Raw genomic sequence first — 18,555 nt, 5'->3', positions numbered from 1 at the left:
CCTGGGGCGGTACACCAGGCTACAGGCTGGAGCTGGGCGGGGTCGAGCGCAGCAACTCCCGCCCCCTCACGACCCGCCCTCCTCAGGGCCGGTCCCCCTGAGCGCCAGGCCCCCTCCCTGGGAAGTCTGTGCAGGGCAAGGAGGGCGGGACTATGGCCGGGATGACCGGTCCGAGCCGGGACTCTACTCCAGCCTGGACCCCTCCTCCCTCCACTCTGCCCACCCCAGATGCAGCCCTTGGGACAGTGGTGGGGAGGACGGACTTCCCAGAGCAGTGGCCTCCTGCCCATTTCCCACCCTGACTTGCCTCCTGGCCCTCAGCATCCCCGGGTGGGGACACCAGTCCCAGGGCCCCAGACCTAGTCTAGCTCTGGAAAGCTCAGCATGCCAGGTGTGCTCCCCTCAGCCGAAGACCACAGTGGGAGGTGCAGGAAGGGTTAGCTGTGTACCTTCTATGTGTCTCCTCAGGGACCCACCTGTCCCCTGCAATCCTAGGAACCTACCAGTTGGGGGGTGGGGAGAAGGTCCCTGGGGCAGTCTGGCCTTGGGGCTCCACACTCAGCCCCCCCCTTTGCATATTGGAGTCAGGGTTGGGGTGACAGCTAGGCCAGCCTCTCACCGGTCTCCCTTCTGCCTCTCAATAAAGGCTTCTCCCTCTCAGTTCCATCTGCCTCCATTTATGCCAGGCACTGTTCAGACACGGGACAACAGCTTCACCATTACACCCTAGAACCTAATGCTCTGGTGAGGAGGAGTCAGGTAATATTCAGGTGAGAGTTGAGGACTTGACCTGAGGCCAGAAGATGGTCTGGAGGCCTGCATGGAGAAGGCAGCCAACGGGAACAACTTTCTGGGCAGAGGAACAGCCAGATGTTGGTCCAGGGCTGGAGGGCAATGAGCCAGAGGTGAGTAGGTAAAGGGGTGGAGGGTCAGGCTGAGAGGCCCTACAGCCCCAGGGTAAGGGGCTCAGGTTCCATCTGGAGGCAGTGGGTGCACCGGGAGCAGAGTGACCTGATTCGCAACATTAATTATGGGGGAAGCAGGTGGACAATTATGGAGGCGGTGGACAAGCTGGACAGACACCTTGGTAGGTCAGTGATGTGCCTGCCGGGTGAGCTGTGGCCTGGCAGGCACTCTGCTTCTGGTTTTGGCCACGTGCTGCGGTGCAGGGCTGTGTCTGTGAAACAGCTGGAAGCCCGGATTCCTGGGTTTAATCCTCCTTTCCCATTGCAATCTGTGACCGCGGCTCACTGAGAGTGAGGAGTACGCAGAGGGGGACATGTCACCCTCCGGGCAGTGGTGTCACCTGTCTGCAGAGCCCCAGGGAAGCGTGGCCTGGGGGGGGTGCCCTCAGAAGCAGAGTGAGGACCTACCGCCCATCGCTGCCACTCCTCCTAGGAATCTTGGGTGTGGCACACAGTGTCACTGAGCGAGTGCCTCTGAATTGTCACCAAACATTGAATGCCTGTGGATGTCAAGGCCGGAGGCCTGGGAAACCTCAGCAGTGAGGTCTGGGGGCGAAGGTTGGCTGGGCCACCCGATGGCCTCCTGTCCCCAGACCTGTCGTCCAGCATAGGAGGGCCACCATCCTCCGTACCCCTCACATCACTGGCCCATCTTCTTTGCAGAAGCTGAGGCACAGGGGGCCACAAGTGGCCCAGGGCCGAGCCCAGCCCAGCCCCAGTTCCCCAATCCCAGTCCAGTGCTCTTCCAGGGGCCTCCTGGGTTCCTGCCGCACCATAGTGGGAACTGGGGAACCCCAGACCAATTCCAGTGGGGCCTGTCTTCAAAAGGCCTGGAGCTCTCCATTGCTGAGGCAGCAGGCAGAAGAGGGGCTCAGGGGCCCTTGATCTAGGTGTCTCTATGCACCTGACTCCCCAAACTTCATGTGGGGTGCACTGTGAGCCTTGGTTTACCTGTCTGTGAAGTGGCATAGTCGTGGTGCCTCCTCATGCGATGAGAATCAGATGGCACGAGGAGGCCTGGCCTGGTGCATCCCCGTACAGGACAAATGGCAGCTCTGAGCACACAGCTCCCAACTCCACCCACAGTGGCAGGAGTGGCCATACAGCACGCAGTCTGAAGATTTCACAGGCCTTGGGGCTGGGCACAGACCTCCGGGTGTGCCCCTGGGCAGCTGCACGGCCTGTGCCGGTCTGCAGCGCTGGAGAACAAGTCCCAGCTGGGCACCAGGCCAGACACAGAAGTGTGTGGCCCTGACCTTGGCCTTTGATCTGAAACTCAGAGGCAGGCAGGAACCTGGCCTTGCCTCCCAGGGCAGCCCTTGGGGACCCCTGTTCCAGATAGAGCCACTCCCAGGGCTGCCGCTGCCTCATGGGAACCCATCCAGTGCACTGGAGCGGGATTTAGGTGACACAACAACCATCTTGCATTTGATCTGTCCACAGGCTGAGAATAGGCAGTAAGCTGAGGGCAGGTAAACTGGTTTTCTTTGGATTCTTTTAAAAAAGTTTTTATTATGAGATAATTTAGAGTTACAGAAAAGTTGCAAGGACATATGAGTATTCCTGCAGCCTCTCCACCCAGTTTTCTCAGTGTTAGCATCTGTCATGGTACAGTTGTCCTACAAGATTGACCGTGGTATTTAGTATTCATTAAACTCTAGACTTCACTTGTATTGCACCAGTTCTTCCACCACCAGCCTTTTTTGTTCCAGGATCCACCCCAGGACCCCACCGTCATACTTGGAGAAAGAAGGAAAGGCATTCCTGGCAAGTGGAATGGCACAGGCTAAGGCCAGGGGCAGGGACTCATTGCCAAGTTCCCTACCCCCTCAGCCTGATGAGTGGGAGGCAGAGGGTTTAGGGGGTGAGGGTGTGTAAGGGTGTGCTGCGGGCCATACTACCAGGTGCAGAGGTGACCGAGATCCTGGGGAGTGTCCCTGTAGGCAGAAGCAGGGAGATGGCAGGCAATGTGAGTCAGAGGGAGGAAGAGTCGGGCAGAACCCAGAGCTGGGTTTGGGGCTGTCTCAGCAGGGCCACAGTTCCGTGCAAGGTGGCGCCACTTCCCTGCTCAGCAGTTTTCTCAGCCATGAAATGAGACCCAGGGAGGTCACAATAAATCCACCAGAGGCAGCAGCACTGCGCTAGGAAGAAAATCACGTATTTCCTTCTCTGTGGCCCAAGTCTCCATCCTCCAGATGGGAGGGACACACCCATTTCTGGGCAGAAGGGCAATTGCTGACTCTCCCTCCTCTCCAGGGACTCCCTGATCATGGAGTCCGGGATGCCACATCCGCTCCCTCTTCTCCCAGGGAGGTCTGGCCCTCTCCAGCCTCAGGAGGGGTTGGGGCGGCCCTGAGTTTCCAAGAGCACAGTCCAGAGGTGACCTTGGGCAAGCCTCGCGTTGCCCAGTTGCAAAACAGAAAAATCTCGGTGCAGAGTGTGGTCCTCCGCATCCCTCGCGCCAGGCTGGGAGACCTGGTTCTACCTGGGGCCTGCGCCCACCGCGTCCACTCACTCCTGGTTTCCGGTGGTGCTTCCCAGGCGGCAGGCACCTCTGCATAACCCCACTCCCTGCGACCACTGGACCTCGGGGGCCACAGGCACCCACACCCCCCATTCTCGCGGTTGGGTCTGGCACCGAGCAGCGGAGCCTCTGGGAGGCGTGGAGGGCCGGAGGTGGGGTGGGGAGCGACCGCCACCACCCCCCTCCCTGCTCCCTCCGAGACGCCGGGGCCGCCCCGCCACCGCCCCTTTGTTTCGCTGGCCAATCGACGGCCTCCTTGACTAAATAAGGCGAGGAGCGCGCCCCGCGCCCCCCGTCCGTTACTTCCGCCTCCCTCCCGGCGGGTGACTCAGGGCCGGCGGCGGGCGGGGACAGGACTGCCTGGGACGCGGTTTCCCCGGCGGCGCCGAAATCGCCAAATATGGCCGCGCCGCGCGCCGCCGCGCCCCGCCCGCACACCTGCGGCCGCACCTTGACTCCCCCCGCCGGTGACACAGCGGCGGAAGAGGAAATAGCTCTCCCCCACACCCGCATCCCAGTTCCTGCGGGTGGAGGGGGATGGCGGCCTATGGAGGGGGAACCCCGAGAATCCCGGGGTCCCTGGGCCCCGCCCCACTTCCCCCTGCGACACTTTAGCGGTGCACCTGGCGTCCTGGCGACTGCAAGGTGGGGAAGAAGGAACTTGGAGCGGGGCAGAGATCTATAATACTCTGTTCTCTCCACTGTCAGTAGAAGCAGCCCGGGCCAGCCGGGTTCTCCGCACACACCAAACAAAGGAGAGCTAGGAGTGGGGCGGGGAGCAGGCGCCCCCTGAAGTCGAATGGGCCTGAGTAGAATGTGGGATGGGTGGACACACAGCAAGGAAACCTTAGATAATTTCCAACCTCCCCCATGTCCTGTGTGTGACATCTTGCCCCCTCCCCCCATGGATCAGTCTCCTCACATCGCTCACTCCCATCTGGGGGGCTGAGCAGTCGTGGTTGTGCCCACCGCGCTAGTAAGGGTGAGTTTTCTGGAGGCCCAACCCAGGGGTTCTCCCATGGGTGGGGCACGCACCTGACTTTGAAAGCCCAGGGAGTCCGTGACCCAGCTAGGCCTGACGGCCATAGGCAAAGCCTTGGCGTCTGGGGGACTGCAGCACACAGGTGAGCTGGGCGGCTGCTTTCCCTAGATGTGGTCACCAGCTGAACTTGCAGGGCTCCTAGGGCATGTGGCCCTGACCCCCAACCGTCAGACACCTGCCCGGGGCCAAACTGAGTGTCTGTGGCAATGATCGAGTCCTTTCAGTCTGCGCAGCGCCACTGCCACCCCTCTTGGCCAGTGCTCTCCCTCATGCCTCCTCTGGCGTTTACACTGAGCGGTTCCAAAAGTTACAAATAAGCCAGAGTAAAGCACAGGACCTGCTTCCCCTCCGGGCATAACCAAAGCACTGGCACCAGCAGGCACTGCTAGGCCGATGTCAGGTCTTCCATCGCAGGCTCCTGAGGAAAGGGCACACCCTGGGCCCGGGAGAACCCACAGCCCCAGGCAACCGGGGGCCGGAGCCAAGGGGCAGGGACACAAGGCGGTCGCCCTGTTTCCAGGGATCAGCAAACCCACCACAGCCCTGACCCGTCTCTAGTATCAAGAGCGGGTGCCCTTCAAGTCTAGCGGGGAGTCAACCGTTCGGGCAATCAGGAATTCCCTTCCCTGCCTCAGTTTCCCTATAATGCCCACAAGTGGTTAAAAGAAAACAAAGCCCCATTCCCTCCCCAGCGGATGGGGGTAGGTTGCCCCACATCCGGAATGAAGCCGGCGCCTGGAACAATCAGGGCTGCGGTTTGAGGAGCAGGATGTGCCGTGAATGAGTGGAACCGGGCCTGTTTGCACCGCCAGGGACTCTAAGCAGGGCGCCCCCTTCTCTGGCGGAGGGGCCTGCGCAGTCGTAGCTGCCGTGTGGGACCAGGGGCTCCCTCCCACCGTGACGGGGGCGAGGTCATGGCTCCCCGGGGTGCCCCGGGACCAGAATGACACACGGCGGTCGGCGAAGACCCTCACCCGACCCTCCCCCAGCCCGGCACCGGAGCCGGGAACCGCCTTCGCGGCCAGCCTTTCTGCTGAGCCTGGGGAAGAGGCTCGCAGGGGTCGCGAGGGATGCAAAGCCCCCCAGCGGGGCCGGGTCGCAGCGACACACCCCGACTCCGGGCGCGGCCCAGCCCCGGGCCAGGCAGTTTCGGGGAGAAGCTGGCCCTCCCCCCACGACGCGCGGCAGTCCCGGGGCGGGGCCGGCCGGTCGGCCCCGCGGTCCTCTCCGCGATTCTCTCGCAACCCCTGAGGGCACTCGCCCGCCCCGCCCGCATGCTATTAGGCGCGGGGTCTCAGGCGCGGGGTCTCGGGAGCAGGGCGGGTGCAGGCGGGGCCGTTGGAGGCGGCGCGGGCGGGGGGCGGGGCCGGGCGCGGGGCCCCACGTGCCCCGGCCGAGCAGGCCAATGGGCGCCCGCCGTTCGGAAAGATCGCCATATATGGACATGTTCTGGGGCCGCGCGCGCCACCGCCCCGCGCGCGCGCCCCGCTTCGCTTAAATAGCAGCGGGGGAGGCCGCGGTCGGTCTCACTCGCTGCAGCCAGCTTCCTTTTCTAGTTCTCTCGTCGCTCCGCTGTCCGTTTCTTCGCGCCCCGCGACCGCCGCTTCCACCGGTAAGTGGCCTGGACTTCATGCCCCGGTCCCAGTCCGACCCCCTGCACCCCTTTTGTAGGTTCGTTTCTGGTCGGAGAGGCCCGGCGCGCCGCTGTCGCGAACAAAGGGTGGTGGGGGCTGACGGGTGGGCTGGGACGGAGCTGGTGCGGCGGGTGGGGGGGAGCAGGGCGGGGCCGGGCCGCAGTGCGGAGAGCCCCCAGCCGCGCCGCCGCGGAGGATTGTGGGGGGCGTTGAGAGGCCGCCCGGTTCCAGGCGGGGGCGGTGACCTGGGGCTGGGGGCAGGTGGAGCCTCTGCTCGGAGACGGTCTCCAGGGGCTGTTTCTTGGGCACCAGGGCCCGTCTAAGCTTGTGGCATCTTTACTCAGATCGCAATGGAAGAAGAAATCGCTGCGCTCGTCATCGACAATGGCTCTGGCATGTGCAAAGCTGGCTTTGCTGGTGATGACGCCCCCCGGGCCGTCTTCCCATCCATCGTGGGGCGCCCCCGACATCAGGGCGTCATGGTGGGCATGGGGCAGAAGGATAGCTACGTGGGCGACGAGGCCCAGAGCAAGCGCGGCATCCTGACCCTTAAGTACCCCATCGAACATGGCATTGTCACCAACTGGGACGACATGGAGAAGATCTGGCACCACACTTTCTACAATGAGCTGCGTGTGGCCCCAGAGGAGCACCCTGTGCTGCTGACCGAGGCCCCCCTGAACCCCAAGGCCAACCGCGAGAAGATGACTCAGGTAAGCGCTGCCCTGAGTCTCCTGCCCTCCCCTCCGTTTCACAAGTCATTTTCTGTTCAGCTTCGTTTTCTGAAATTCAAGTATTTCTTTCAATATTTCCAGGGTTCTGTTCTTCTCCTGGCATTTCCTCCCTGAAGTCTCAAGGTTTCTTATTTGTGTTTTTGCCTGCTTCCTTTTCTTTTCTCCACACATCACATTTGTGGCATGCTGGCATGCAGTGTGTGAGCATGGGGGGGCCCTGGGTCCTTGCCTTTGACTAAGGAGCCCGTTGCCTTTCGTCCAGATCATGTTCGAGACCTTCAACACTCCAGCCATGTACGTGGCCATCCAGGCTGTGCTGTCCCTGTACGCCTCTGGCCGCACCACTGGTATTGTTATGGACTCTGGGGATGGGGTCACCCACACTGTGCCCATCTACGAGGGGTACGCCCTCCCCCACGCCATCCTGCGTCTGGACCTGGCTGGCCGGGACCTGACCGACTACCTCATGAAGATCCTCACGGAGCGTGGCTACAGCTTCACCACCACGGCCGAACGGGAAATCGTGCGTGACATCAAGGAGAAGCTCTGCTATGTCGCCCTGGACTTTGAGCAGGAGATGGCCACCGCTGCGTCGTCGTCCTCCTTGGAGAAGAGCTACGAGTTGCCAGACGGGCAGGTGATCACCATCGGCAACGAGCGGTTCCGGTGTCCAGAGGCCCTCTTCCAGCCCTCCTTCCTGGGTAGGTGTCAGGAGCTCCACTTGAGGCTGCTGAGAGGCCTGCACTGTCTGCCCTTCAACTTGAAAGGGAGGCACGCATGCTAAAGGAGAGCTTTGTCTCTTAGGTATGGAGTCCTGTGGCATCCACGAGACCACATTCAACTCCATCATGAAGTGTGACGTCGACATCCGAAAGGACCTGTACGCCAACACGGTGCTGTCTGGTGGGACCACCATGTACCCCGGCATCGCCGACAGGATGCAGAAGGAGATCACGGCCCTGGCCCCCAGCACCATGAAGATCAAGGTGAGTCAAGTGTAGCTGTGGCGGGCTGGGAGGCCTTGTTGGGAAGGCAGTGCCACGAGCTAAAGCCACGCTCTTGTCTCCCCAGATCATTGCCCCGCCGGAGCGCAAGTACTCGGTGTGGATCGGCGGCTCCATCCTGGCCTCGCTGTCCACGTTCCAGCAGATGTGGATCAGCAAGCAGGAGTACGACGAGTCGGGCCCCTCCATCGTGCACCGCAAGTGCTTCTAGGCGGACTGCGAGCGCATGCGCAGCGTCTGCTGCAGGAGTTGCCGGAAGTCTGTTTGCCCTGGCAGACGTGCTAGCCTCATGAAACTGGAATAAGCCTTCGAAAAGAAATTGTCCTTGAAGCTTGTATCTGATGTCAGCACTGGACTGTAGACCTGGTTGCTGATTTTGACCTTGTATTCAAGTTAACCATTCCCTTGGTACATGTTTAATACCCTGTGCATATCTTTGATTTAAACCCCTAGTGCACGCGGCTCGGTCACTTGCTGGCTGAAGCGAGGACATGTTTATGCGAGAGAAGCCCAGTGGCTTGGTGATCTGCGAGACCATGCGTTTCTGGATCTGTGCAGGGTATTAATGTGCAGAGCCGCCTATTCCAGGATTTCTCCAGAGGCTGGCAAGAGTCCTGAACCAGTTGTCATTTCTGTCCTGCCGGTCTGACGGGGGTTGGGAAGGTCCAAGTATTAGGACCCCTTTTCTTTTCTTAGCTGATGTTTTCCTGCCAGAACACGTGGGTTGTTACTTCCCTTGAGTTGGAAAACGGTTTGCATTTACACCTGTAAATTTATTCATCCTTTTAATTTATGTAAGGTTTTTTTGTACGCGATTCTCAATTCTTGAAGAGATGACAAATTTTGGTTTTCTACTGTCATGTGAGAACATTAGGCCCCAGCAACACGTCATTGTGAGGAAAATAAAGTGCTGCAGTAAACTGCTGGCTGCTGCTGCTGTTGTTGGGGGAGGGGTGGCCAGACCTGTCTGGGAGGGATTTGGGGGAGGGCGGGGTTGCCGTCCTCTGCTCAATTGGGCAACAGTTGGGTTTCTCCCAAACCTGCAGTGTAATTAGCATTTTCAGAACAAGGAGCCCCAGTGAACTATTTGGCACTTGAAACCACCTCAGTCTGGGAGTGCCCCAAGCTCACGTCCTGCCTTCTTGGGTGCTTGGGTGGCTTGCATGTTTGGGTGGCTTGCCGGCCTAGCAGCACAGCCACAGGAGCCTGGAGAAAGGCGGGTTTCCTCCGCTGGCGCCCCAGTGGGGTTGAGGCTTGTTTTCTGGGAGCGCATCAAACAACAGCACCCATGGACCTGGTTGATTATAGAGAGCTTGGTTACTGAACCTTGGAATCATGGTCTGTAGGTGATAGAATGTCACCTAGTGGTGGGGTAGGTGTGACTGAGGCCAGCCTCTTGTCCAAAACTGGGCCTTTTTTCCTGCACCTCACGGTCAGTACTCATGGCAGATGGGAGTCTGACAGCTATTTAAAACTTGCAAACATTTTCTTTGCAGATCAGAGGTAGGATTTCTAAGTTAGCTTGAAAAATTTGAAGGATTTAGAAGAACTTTGAAATGCGGGTATTTCGTTAAGATGGTAAGGGCTGAGAAGCGAGTTTCATGGCAGGGATGCTGGTGCTTTCTAGCTTCAGACTGGCTGGGGAGGTTCGGGCCCCAGGAACACATGACTGGGAGGGACAGTGGGCCCTGCCAAGCTCAGGCCTCCACCTTCACAGAGGCCCTGGAATTCCCTTCCTGCCTCGACAGCATTCCTAAAAGTCATTCCTGAAAATCCATGGGTGGCATTCCTAAAACATGGACATGAGTGGGCTCCCACGGCAATGCCGAGCTGACCCAGGAGAGCCTGGAGGGATGAAGGTGACTGGTGTGGCCACACTGCCTGGCCCTGTCCTGGTTCCACCCTCCCTGGCGTTGGGGCTGGTGGGCCCTGTACTGCATGAGTCTGTGCCTACTCCACGTGGATGTGAGGGCTCCAGGGGGCCCCCACACCCTGCCTGCTCACAGTAGGGGTCACGACTGCGCTCCCCCAACTTCAGAGGGGCAACAAGATTTCTGCAGTACAGAAGACACTGGCCTTTTTTGGCACTCGGGAGCGTAACCAGATGTCAAACCCAGTCACTCCCCACTCAGTGAAGCAGTGGTGTGGAAGTCTCACCGTGGGGCATGGCGCTGTACTCCGGCCCACAGGCCTCATGTATTCAGATCCCCGAAAGGAGGCTTCACTGCCTAAGGAAGGCCACCACAGTGACGCCCTCCAGCCTGTGACCTCAGGCGCTGGTGGAAGTTGCACCTGTCCAGGCAGTTCTGACCACTGTGCACCAAAACGCCAAGCTTTGAGGAAGAAGACGGAGCTCGAAGAGAGAAGACCAGCCGGAGCCACCGTGGCTTCTGAGAAAATCTGCTCAAACTCAAAGCCAGACATGGATGGTTTCTGCTATTGCCAGGAAGAGAAAGGAAGTGTGGCTTCAACAGTCAATAGACAGGACGGACACCTGGCACTAATCACAGAGCATGCAAAGAACTGCAAACCACGAAGCAGGCAAGTGTAGTCAAGTGACAGAAAAGCGAAAGGTAGACAACTTATGGAAGCTGAAGCCTCAAAGGCTGACAGTGTCGAAAATACCACTCAGCTTAGTCAATGGAAGCTTCTGGAAGGGCTGCCTCCATGGAGAAGTGTTTCAGATACTGGGGTCTCAGTGTACCTCTGAAAGGCTCCCCTTCCTCAGGGCCACTGGGTGTCCTGATGGTGAGGCGGAGTGAAGGATGGGCTCAGAGCAGCAGGGGGCTTGCAGTGCCACCATCCTGCAGTGCCAGGAGCCTGTCCACATGCCCAGAGGACAGCCAGCAACTGTTCCAACCTGCAGTCAACATCCCCAGGTAAGAGGTGAACATTGTGTTTATTGGATGCAATTTCAAGGTCAAGGCCCTCTTATCCCGAGTGGCCAGTGTTTAAGTAGAAGACAGACCATTTCAAGGAGGGAGTTCAAATCTTCATGCTGGAGAGGCTGGTGTCTGGTGACAGACTATGGTTTCCAGGACCCTCTTCTGGTTAGAGGCCCCAGACAGCCCCAGAGAGCTCCCCACGGGGTGTTCCCCTCTGAGAAACACATGAGCCACTGCTGCTGGGGCCACTAGCTGCACACAGAACCCCCCAGTGCCTGCCACCGACCAGCCATCCAGAGGTCCTTTCCTGGGCAGCTCCCCTCCACATCAGCTCCCTGCTGGGACCCCTATGAGGGGTGCCCTCCAGGAGGCTACCACAGTGCACGGTGGGTTTGGCATGGGGCACAGTTTAGACTATGAAATAGGATAAAGGGCTTTAGGAGCATGTGTGGGGTGGCCCTGCTCTCTCTTCTTCTCTCTGCTCTGGGACCACAGTGTTCAAGGGAGAGGCTTCTCCATCCTCCTGGGGGCCTGGGAGATGCCATCAGAGCCAACTGGGTGGATGTACAGCGTGAGCAAGAAAGAAATCCGTGCTGCTGTGGGTCCATGACCTTGTGGGTCCAGGACTTGCTATAGGGCATCACTGAGCCTCTCCTGCCAGACAAGCATCACAGTATATGCTAGTGGCAGCCCTGGAGGAATGCAGTGCACCCACTGTGCGACCACCCCTGGCACCCCTGCACAGCCCAGCCCTGCCCCCTGCAGCCCTGCCCCACCACATGTCTGTCTGCCTCCCGGGTCTGCAAGATCTGTAGAACACACATAACAAAATTTATCCATTTTACAACAGCACCAAAAAGAATTAAATACTTAGGAATTAACCAAGGAGGTAAAAGACTTGACAGTTAAAATGATAAAACAGGGCCGGCCCAGTGGCTCAGGCGGTTAGAGCTCCGTGCTCCTAACTCCGAAGGCTGCTGGTTTGATTCCCACATGGGCCAGTGGGCTCTCAACCACCAGGTTGCTAGTTCAATTCCTCGACTTCTGCAACTAAGATTGAATACGGCACCTTGAGCTGAGCTGCCACTGAGCTCCCGGATGGCTCAGTTGGTTGGAGCGTGTCCTCTCAACCACAAGGTTGCCAGTTTGACTCCCACAAGGGATGGTGGGTTGTGCCCCCTGCAACTAGCAACGGCACCTGGAGCTGAGCTGTGCCCTCCACAACTAAGACTGAAAGGACAACAACTTGACTTGGAAAAAAGTCCTGGAAGTAGACACTGTTCCCCAATAAAGTCCTGTTCCCCTTCCCCAATAAAATCTTAAAAAAAAAAAAAGACAAAACATTGCTGAAAGGAAACTAAAGAAGACTAAACAAATGGAAACACATCCCACATTTGTAGGTAGGAAGATGTAGTATTGAGATGTCATTACTACCCAAAGAAATGTACAGATTCAATGCAACCCCTGCCAAACTCCCCAATGTTTGTCTATTTGTTTGTTTATTTTTAAACAGAAACAGAAAAACCCATCCTGAAATTCACAGGGAATTGCACGTTACCTAAAACAGCCAAAGTGATCTTGAAAAAGAACAAAGCTGGAGAACTCACACGTCCTGATTTCAAAACTTTCTACAAAGCTGCAGTGTGGTTCCTGCCTAAGGACAGATATGAAGATCAGTGAAACAGAACTGACAGAAATAAACCCCCATATCTGAGGTCAACTGACTGTCAACAAGGGCGCCGAGACCACTCAGTGGGGAAAGGACAGTCCTTCCAACAAATAGTGCGGAGATGACTGGGCATCCACACGCCGACGGATTAAGTTGGGGACCCTTTCCTCACACCATACACAGAAATTAACTCAAAATGGATCAAGGACCTAAACGTAACACCTAAAACTCTAGGAAGAAAACAGGACAAAATCTTCATGACATAGGATTTGGCAATGATTTCTTGGATTTGACACCAAACTCACAGTTAACTACCACTACCACCAACAAAAAAACAGAGAAATTGGATTTCATGAAAATTTAAAAAGTTTGTGCATCAAAAGACACTTTGTCTCTGTACACTTTAAAATTAATGTAGTTTACTGTATGTCAGATATACCTCATTAAAACTATTTTAAACAGTGAACCACACAAATATATATATGAGACACTTTATGTGTCTATGGATCGACTCCTCTAGGGACCTCACGTAAGTGGAATCACACAGTATTTGTCCTTGTGTGTCTGGCTCATCTCGCTGAGCACAATGTCCTCCAGGTTCACCCGTGTTGTCCCATGTGTCAGAATTTCCTTCCTTTTTTAAGGCTAATACTCTGTCGTCTGTGTGTACCTCATTTTGTTTGTCCCTCACCTGTCGATGGACACTTGGGTTGTCTCTACATCTTAGCTATTGTGAGCAAAGCTGCTTCGTGTCCCACTTTCAGTTCATTTGTGTATGGACCCAGAAGTGGAACCCTGGGTCACAGAAATTGTAAGTGCAGAGCCAGAAGTAAGGATTCTGGCGTCATGGCTCACCTCTTCCTGTGCCTTGGTTTCCTCAGAGTAGAGGCTGGTGTTAAGCTGTGAGTCTGTGACACCCTCACTCAGGGTCCCCACTCCCAGTGAAGGGAGTGACTCAGGGACACTGAAGTGTCAGCAGTGGCAAGTGCTCCGGAACGGGTCTGGCCTGGTCCAGGCTGCCTGCCCCTCCCTTGGCTCCCCACCAGCCCCAGTGTCACACCCACACTTTGCCCCTGTCCTGGTCTTTCTGGAAACAGCTTGTGCTTCTGGAAGGGGCTCTGGGCCAGGACCCTGGAGGACCCTGCCCTGGGGTCCCGCCTGTTCTGAGGAGTGCTGGGTGGGGGTTCTGGAGACTGTCCCTCTGTTGGGATTTGTCTGATGTGTCTTTCACGGTTAGTCTGGCCTCATGGGTTTGGGGGAGGAAGACCACAGAGGCAAAGTGCCCTTCTTATCATGTGACGTCAGAGTCTGTGCTCTCGACATGACTTGTGAATGTTGCTGTGACCTTGGTCACCTGGCTGAGATGCTTGCCAGGTGTCTCCACTGTAGAGTTTCTGGAAGCAGATACTCTACATACATGATCATATCCTGTGAATAATGCATGCTTTACTCTTTTTTCATATATATTTGCTTTTAATTATTATTTTTTTGTCTTGTACTGGCTAGCATCTCCAGTATGATACTGAGCAAACTGAATGATGAGAGCAGATGCCTTGTTCCTTATCTCATGGATGCTGTCAGTCTTTCATCATTCAGGATGGTTAGCTGTGGATTTTTCACAGATACTCTTTATCGGGTTCAGGAAGTTTCCTCCCATTTTTATTCTGATGAGTTTTTTTTTTTTTTAAATCATAAATAGGTGTTGAAATTTGGCATATGATTTTTCTGCATCACTGAGGAAATCATGTGTTTTTTCCATTTATTCTTTTATCATGGTGAATTACACTGATTGACTTTTGAATGTTAAACCAACGTTGTATTCCTGGGATAAACCCCACTTAATCATGATGTATTATTTGTATTATTCTTTTACAGGCTGCTGATTGGGTCTGCTAGTATGTTAAGTGTTTCTGCATATGTGGTTTTGAGGGACATTCATTAGTATGTAGTATTTTTTTCTTATAGTTTCTTTGCCAACTTTTGGTGTCAGGATAGTCTCGGCCTGATAAAATGAGTTGAGAGGTGTTTCCTTCTCTATTTTCTGAGTTTATATAATATTTTATGAAAGAGTTTGTATAATATGGGTACTATCTCATCCTTAGATGTTTGATAGAACTTACCAGTGGAGCCATGTGGACCTGGAGAATGTATGTATCTATATCTAGATATAGATATAGATCTATATCTAGATATATATAGTGAATGTTTAAATCAAACAAAGTTATTACAGTAAAAGACACATTGCCATTAATCCCCCCAAAATACTCCCCTTGTTTCGAACACACTTATCTCATTGTTCTTGCCACTTTCTGAAGCAGTTCTGGGAGTCCTCTTTCGTGAGTGTCTTTAGTTGCGCTGTCATGGCCGCCTTAATGTCCTGAATCATTTTGACTTTGGGGAAGAGCCAGAAGTCACACAGTGCCAGATCCGTGGACACATCGCAATGTTTTTATTTGACAGAAATTGCCGTACTAGAAGTGATGTGTGACACGAAGTCTTTTGTGATCAGAAACTATGGTTAATGCTGCTGCCGAGTGCCATCCAACAGAAAGGCAGGGATCTTCAAAACGGGAAGCGGCACATCAAACCTGTAACGATGTGTGACCAGTTTCAACTTGTTCAGTGCAGTCAGTAGGGTGTCAGCTACGGTTGAGAGAAGGTGTGTTTCAAAGCGTGCTGTAAATCATCCTCCATCATGACAACACTCCGTGTCACATATCACTTCTGGTACGGCGATTTCTGTCAAAAAAAACCACTGCAGTGTCTTTGTTAGAATTCTTAAGTCTTTACCTCTGGTAATATTCCTTGCCCTTAAATCTACTTTGTCTGAAATTAACATAGCAACTCTCCTTTCCTATGATTAGTGGTTGCATGGCATACCATATTCCATTCTTTAAACTTTAACCTATTTATATTTAAAGTGTGTTTCCTGCAAACATCAGTCTTTTTTCTTTTCTGTTTTCAAGCCATCGTTTCTCAGTCTAGTGGTAGAACCCAGCTCCCTGGCCCACGCTGGTATTATGAGCCTTGCGCTCCCCCTGGCTGAGGCAGTCGGTCGCCGGTCGTCGGTTGGCTGCTCACAGCAGCTCACGGCAGCTCTCTCCGGCTGCCGGCTGCTCAGGATGGCTACTGGCCACTCAAGCTGACTGCTGGCCACTTACGCTGGCTGCCGGCCACTCACAGCGGCACATAGTAGCCCGCTGCAGCACTCAGCAGCCAGTAGCAGCTCACGCCAACCTCCAGCTGCTCATGGCACCCCAGCTCCTGGGAGAGCTGTTGTTCACAATCTTAGCTGCAGAGGGCGCAACTCACTGGTCCATGTGGAAATCGAACCCAGGACCTTGGTGTTAGCAGCACGGCGCTCCAACCACCTGAGCCACCAGGCTGGCTCCTCGTCTTGTTTTTCCATCCAGTGTGTCAATCTCTGATTTTTAATTGGAGTGTTTAGACCATTTACATTTAATGCAATTATTGATATGGTTGAGATTAAGTTCTACCACCTTGTTATTTGGTAGTATTCCATTTTATCTCATCTGACTTATTTGGTAAATCTTAGTCTTATATTCTTTCTCTCTCTGTCATTCTCGCTCTTGCTCTAGGGTTTACTTTATCTTGCGTGGGATTTGTCAAATATTTGGATCTGTGGGTTTATTGTTTTCAATAAATTTAGAAATTATTTCTTCAATTTTTTTTTTCTCTCATCCCTTCTATCCTTTCTCTCTGTGATTTAGTTTGGATCATTTCTGTTGTTATGTCCTCAAGCTCACTTATATTTTGTTTTGCTTGTCTGTTTGCTGTTAGGTCTATAGTTCATATTTAATTTCAAGTATTGTCGTTTTCAGCACTAGATGTTCTAGTTGGCTTCTTTTATACCATCTCTCTTCATTGTGTTCATGTTTTGCTTAAAATTCCTGGACACATATAATCCCTGTTTTAAAATCCTTGTCTGCTGATTCCGTCACCTCTCTCTTATCTTGGTCTGTTTGTAGTGACTGATTTTTCTTCTGGTTTTGGATCGCCTTTTCCCACTTCTACACATATCTAGTCATTTTTCACTGAATGCTGAACATTGTAAATATTATGTATACTGATGATTCTCTGGATTTTACTGTCTTTTATTTTTTTTATTTAGAGTGTTGGAGTTTGTTTTGACAGGAAGGCAACTTATTGCAGAGCAGTTTGATCTTTCTGAGGTGATTTTAAAGCTTTGTTAGAATGACTCTAGGTTAGCATTTTCTTCTGGGATAGTCTAGCCCTGCTATGTGTGGGGCTCTTGTGGAATCTCTGCTAAATGCCCCGAGTGCTTACTGAGGTCTGTTGTTATGTCCTCAAGCTCACTTATATTTTGTTTTGCTTGTCTATTTGCTGTTAGGTCTATAGTTCATATAGTCCTGTGTGAGCTCTGCAGATTGCTCAGCTTTGCAGCTCTCCAGGAGCCTTTCTTTGCCGAGTCTCACAGGGTTTCCCTGTACACAGCAGTTTAAAATTCACCAAAAGCCTTAAGGGGACTTCTATGTTGATTTTAGAGCTCATTCTCTGCATAGCTACCTCCTCGTAGCCACTCTGCCATGCAAATTCCAACCGTTTATGCCTCTCCAACCTCTAATCTCTGTGTCAACTCAGGAGACTTCTGGATCCTGTGCTTGCTTCAGTCCAGAAAGGGCCGCCAGGCAGAAAGCAAGACAATTGTAGGGCTCACATCTGAGGTTCTTTGTCTCAGGAATCCCAGTCCTGGGCTGCCTGTTGTCCGATGTCTAAAAACTGCTGCTTTGTGTTTTTGCTTTCCTGTTTTCTAGTTGTTTATGGCAGGAAGGCATATCCCCTACCAGGTATCCCATGATGACCAGAAACAGAATCTCCTCTATACTTTGTAGTGTATATACTGACCTATTTTTACACATAAAGGATATCTGTTTTCATGACCTGGTTCTTTTATCAACATGTTAACGACACCTTTCCATATCAATATAGTCATCTGCCACATAATAATGTTTTGGTCAACAACAACCCTGAATATGACAGGAGGTCTATAAAATGACAATGGAGCTGAAAAATTCCTATTGCCTAGTGACACTGCAGCTGTCGTAACACTGTAATTACGTATAATAGTAAGAAATGCATTACACAGATACTTATCACTGTGCCCCAGTTGCCTACAGTATTCAGTACAGTAACGTGCTATACAGGCTTGTATCCTAGGAGCGGGAGGGGGACAATTTGTCAGCCCAAAATATGTCTCTTTGGCATAAGGATTATTTTAGTCTGGTTATTTTTAAGAAAGAGCAGACACAGGGAGGCTCTGAGAACTGAGTAGAATTTACCCTCTTGTAAGACACCACATTTGTGAGGGAATCTCCATGTGTAAGGGGTCTCCCTCACTGCACCAGGCCGAGGAAGGTGACCTCATCTCTAAAAACTCTGATCCATGCAGAAGGCAAAGATTGAAATCTGCATAATGACCTTGCCCTTGTGGACGGTGCTTTTCCAGGTCACCCTGTGACTGACTCCCCACCCCTAACATCTTGTCTTCAGCTGAAGACAGTATTTAGGGTGGTGGTTTCAGAGTGACTCAGTGTTCCTGGGTCTCCCCAGGTGTACAGCAGGCAGGCGTGTGACTACACTTTTGTTTGTTTTTCTCCTGTTAATCTGCCTTTGATTATTGGGGGGGTCTCAGCCCAGAACCCCTAAGGACAGAGGGGAATTCTTTTTTCCCTCCTCTACAGAGCAATAGGCTATTCCATAGAACCTAGATGTTTAGCAGGCAACACCGTCTGGGTTTGCGTGTCACTCTATGATGTTCGCATGATGATGAAATTGCCTAATGACACACTTCTCAGAACGTGTCCCCGTTTTTAAGCAGCTCCTGACTGTACATTTAGATGTACCATCTTCACGCCTATGTTGGATTTTGCTGTGCACGTTTATCATTAGCTAAGTAGCTCTCGACTAAGGGTTACTGAGGACACTTTATGTTCCTTACTATTACACATAATCCTGCGATGGGCGTTCTTATTTATGCATCTGTGATTTGTCCGGGAAGGCCCACTTCTTCAAACCTCTCTACCAGCCAACACTGGGCTTGCTTATTCCAAGGGCAT

General features: G+C 53.5%; 1 protein-coding gene across 1 annotated transcript; it reads left to right on the top strand.

The window, feature by feature from the left end:
- Positions 1 to 5,983: 5,983 nt before the first annotated feature.
- ACTG1 (actin gamma 1) lies at positions 5,984 to 8,823 on the top strand. The gene is made up of 5 exons (XM_019735689.3): positions 5,984 to 6,143; positions 6,510 to 6,878; positions 7,162 to 7,600; positions 7,704 to 7,885; positions 7,971 to 8,823. Exons 2-5 carry the CDS (start codon positions 6,516 to 6,518, stop codon positions 8,112 to 8,114), a joined length of 1,128 nt encoding a protein of 375 aa, XP_019591248.1. The 5' UTR covers positions 5,984 to 6,143; positions 6,510 to 6,515; the 3' UTR covers positions 8,115 to 8,823.
- The last annotated feature ends 9,732 nt before the right edge of the window (positions 8,824 to 18,555 follow it).

The sequence above is a fragment of the Rhinolophus sinicus genome, chromosome 12 (genome assembly GCF_057876585.1).
Source record: "Rhinolophus sinicus isolate RSI-liver-muscle chromosome 12, RSI-T2T, whole genome shotgun sequence".
Taxonomy (NCBI): Eukaryota; Metazoa; Chordata; class Mammalia; order Chiroptera; family Rhinolophidae; genus Rhinolophus; species Rhinolophus sinicus.
This window is presented reverse-complemented; position numbering and strand designations above follow the sequence as displayed.

Coding starts and splice junctions, on each gene's coding strand:
- ACTG1 (XM_019735689.3), top strand. CDS start 6,516: ATGGAAGAAGAAATCGCTGCGCTCGTCATCGACAATGGCTCTGGCATG. Junction 6,879..7,161: donor ACCGCGAGAAGATGACTCAG/GTAAGCGCTGCC, acceptor CCTTTCGTCCAG/ATCATGTTCGAGACCTTCAA. Junction 7,886..7,970: donor CCAGCACCATGAAGATCAAG/GTGAGTCAAGTG, acceptor TTGTCTCCCCAG/ATCATTGCCCCGCCGGAGCG.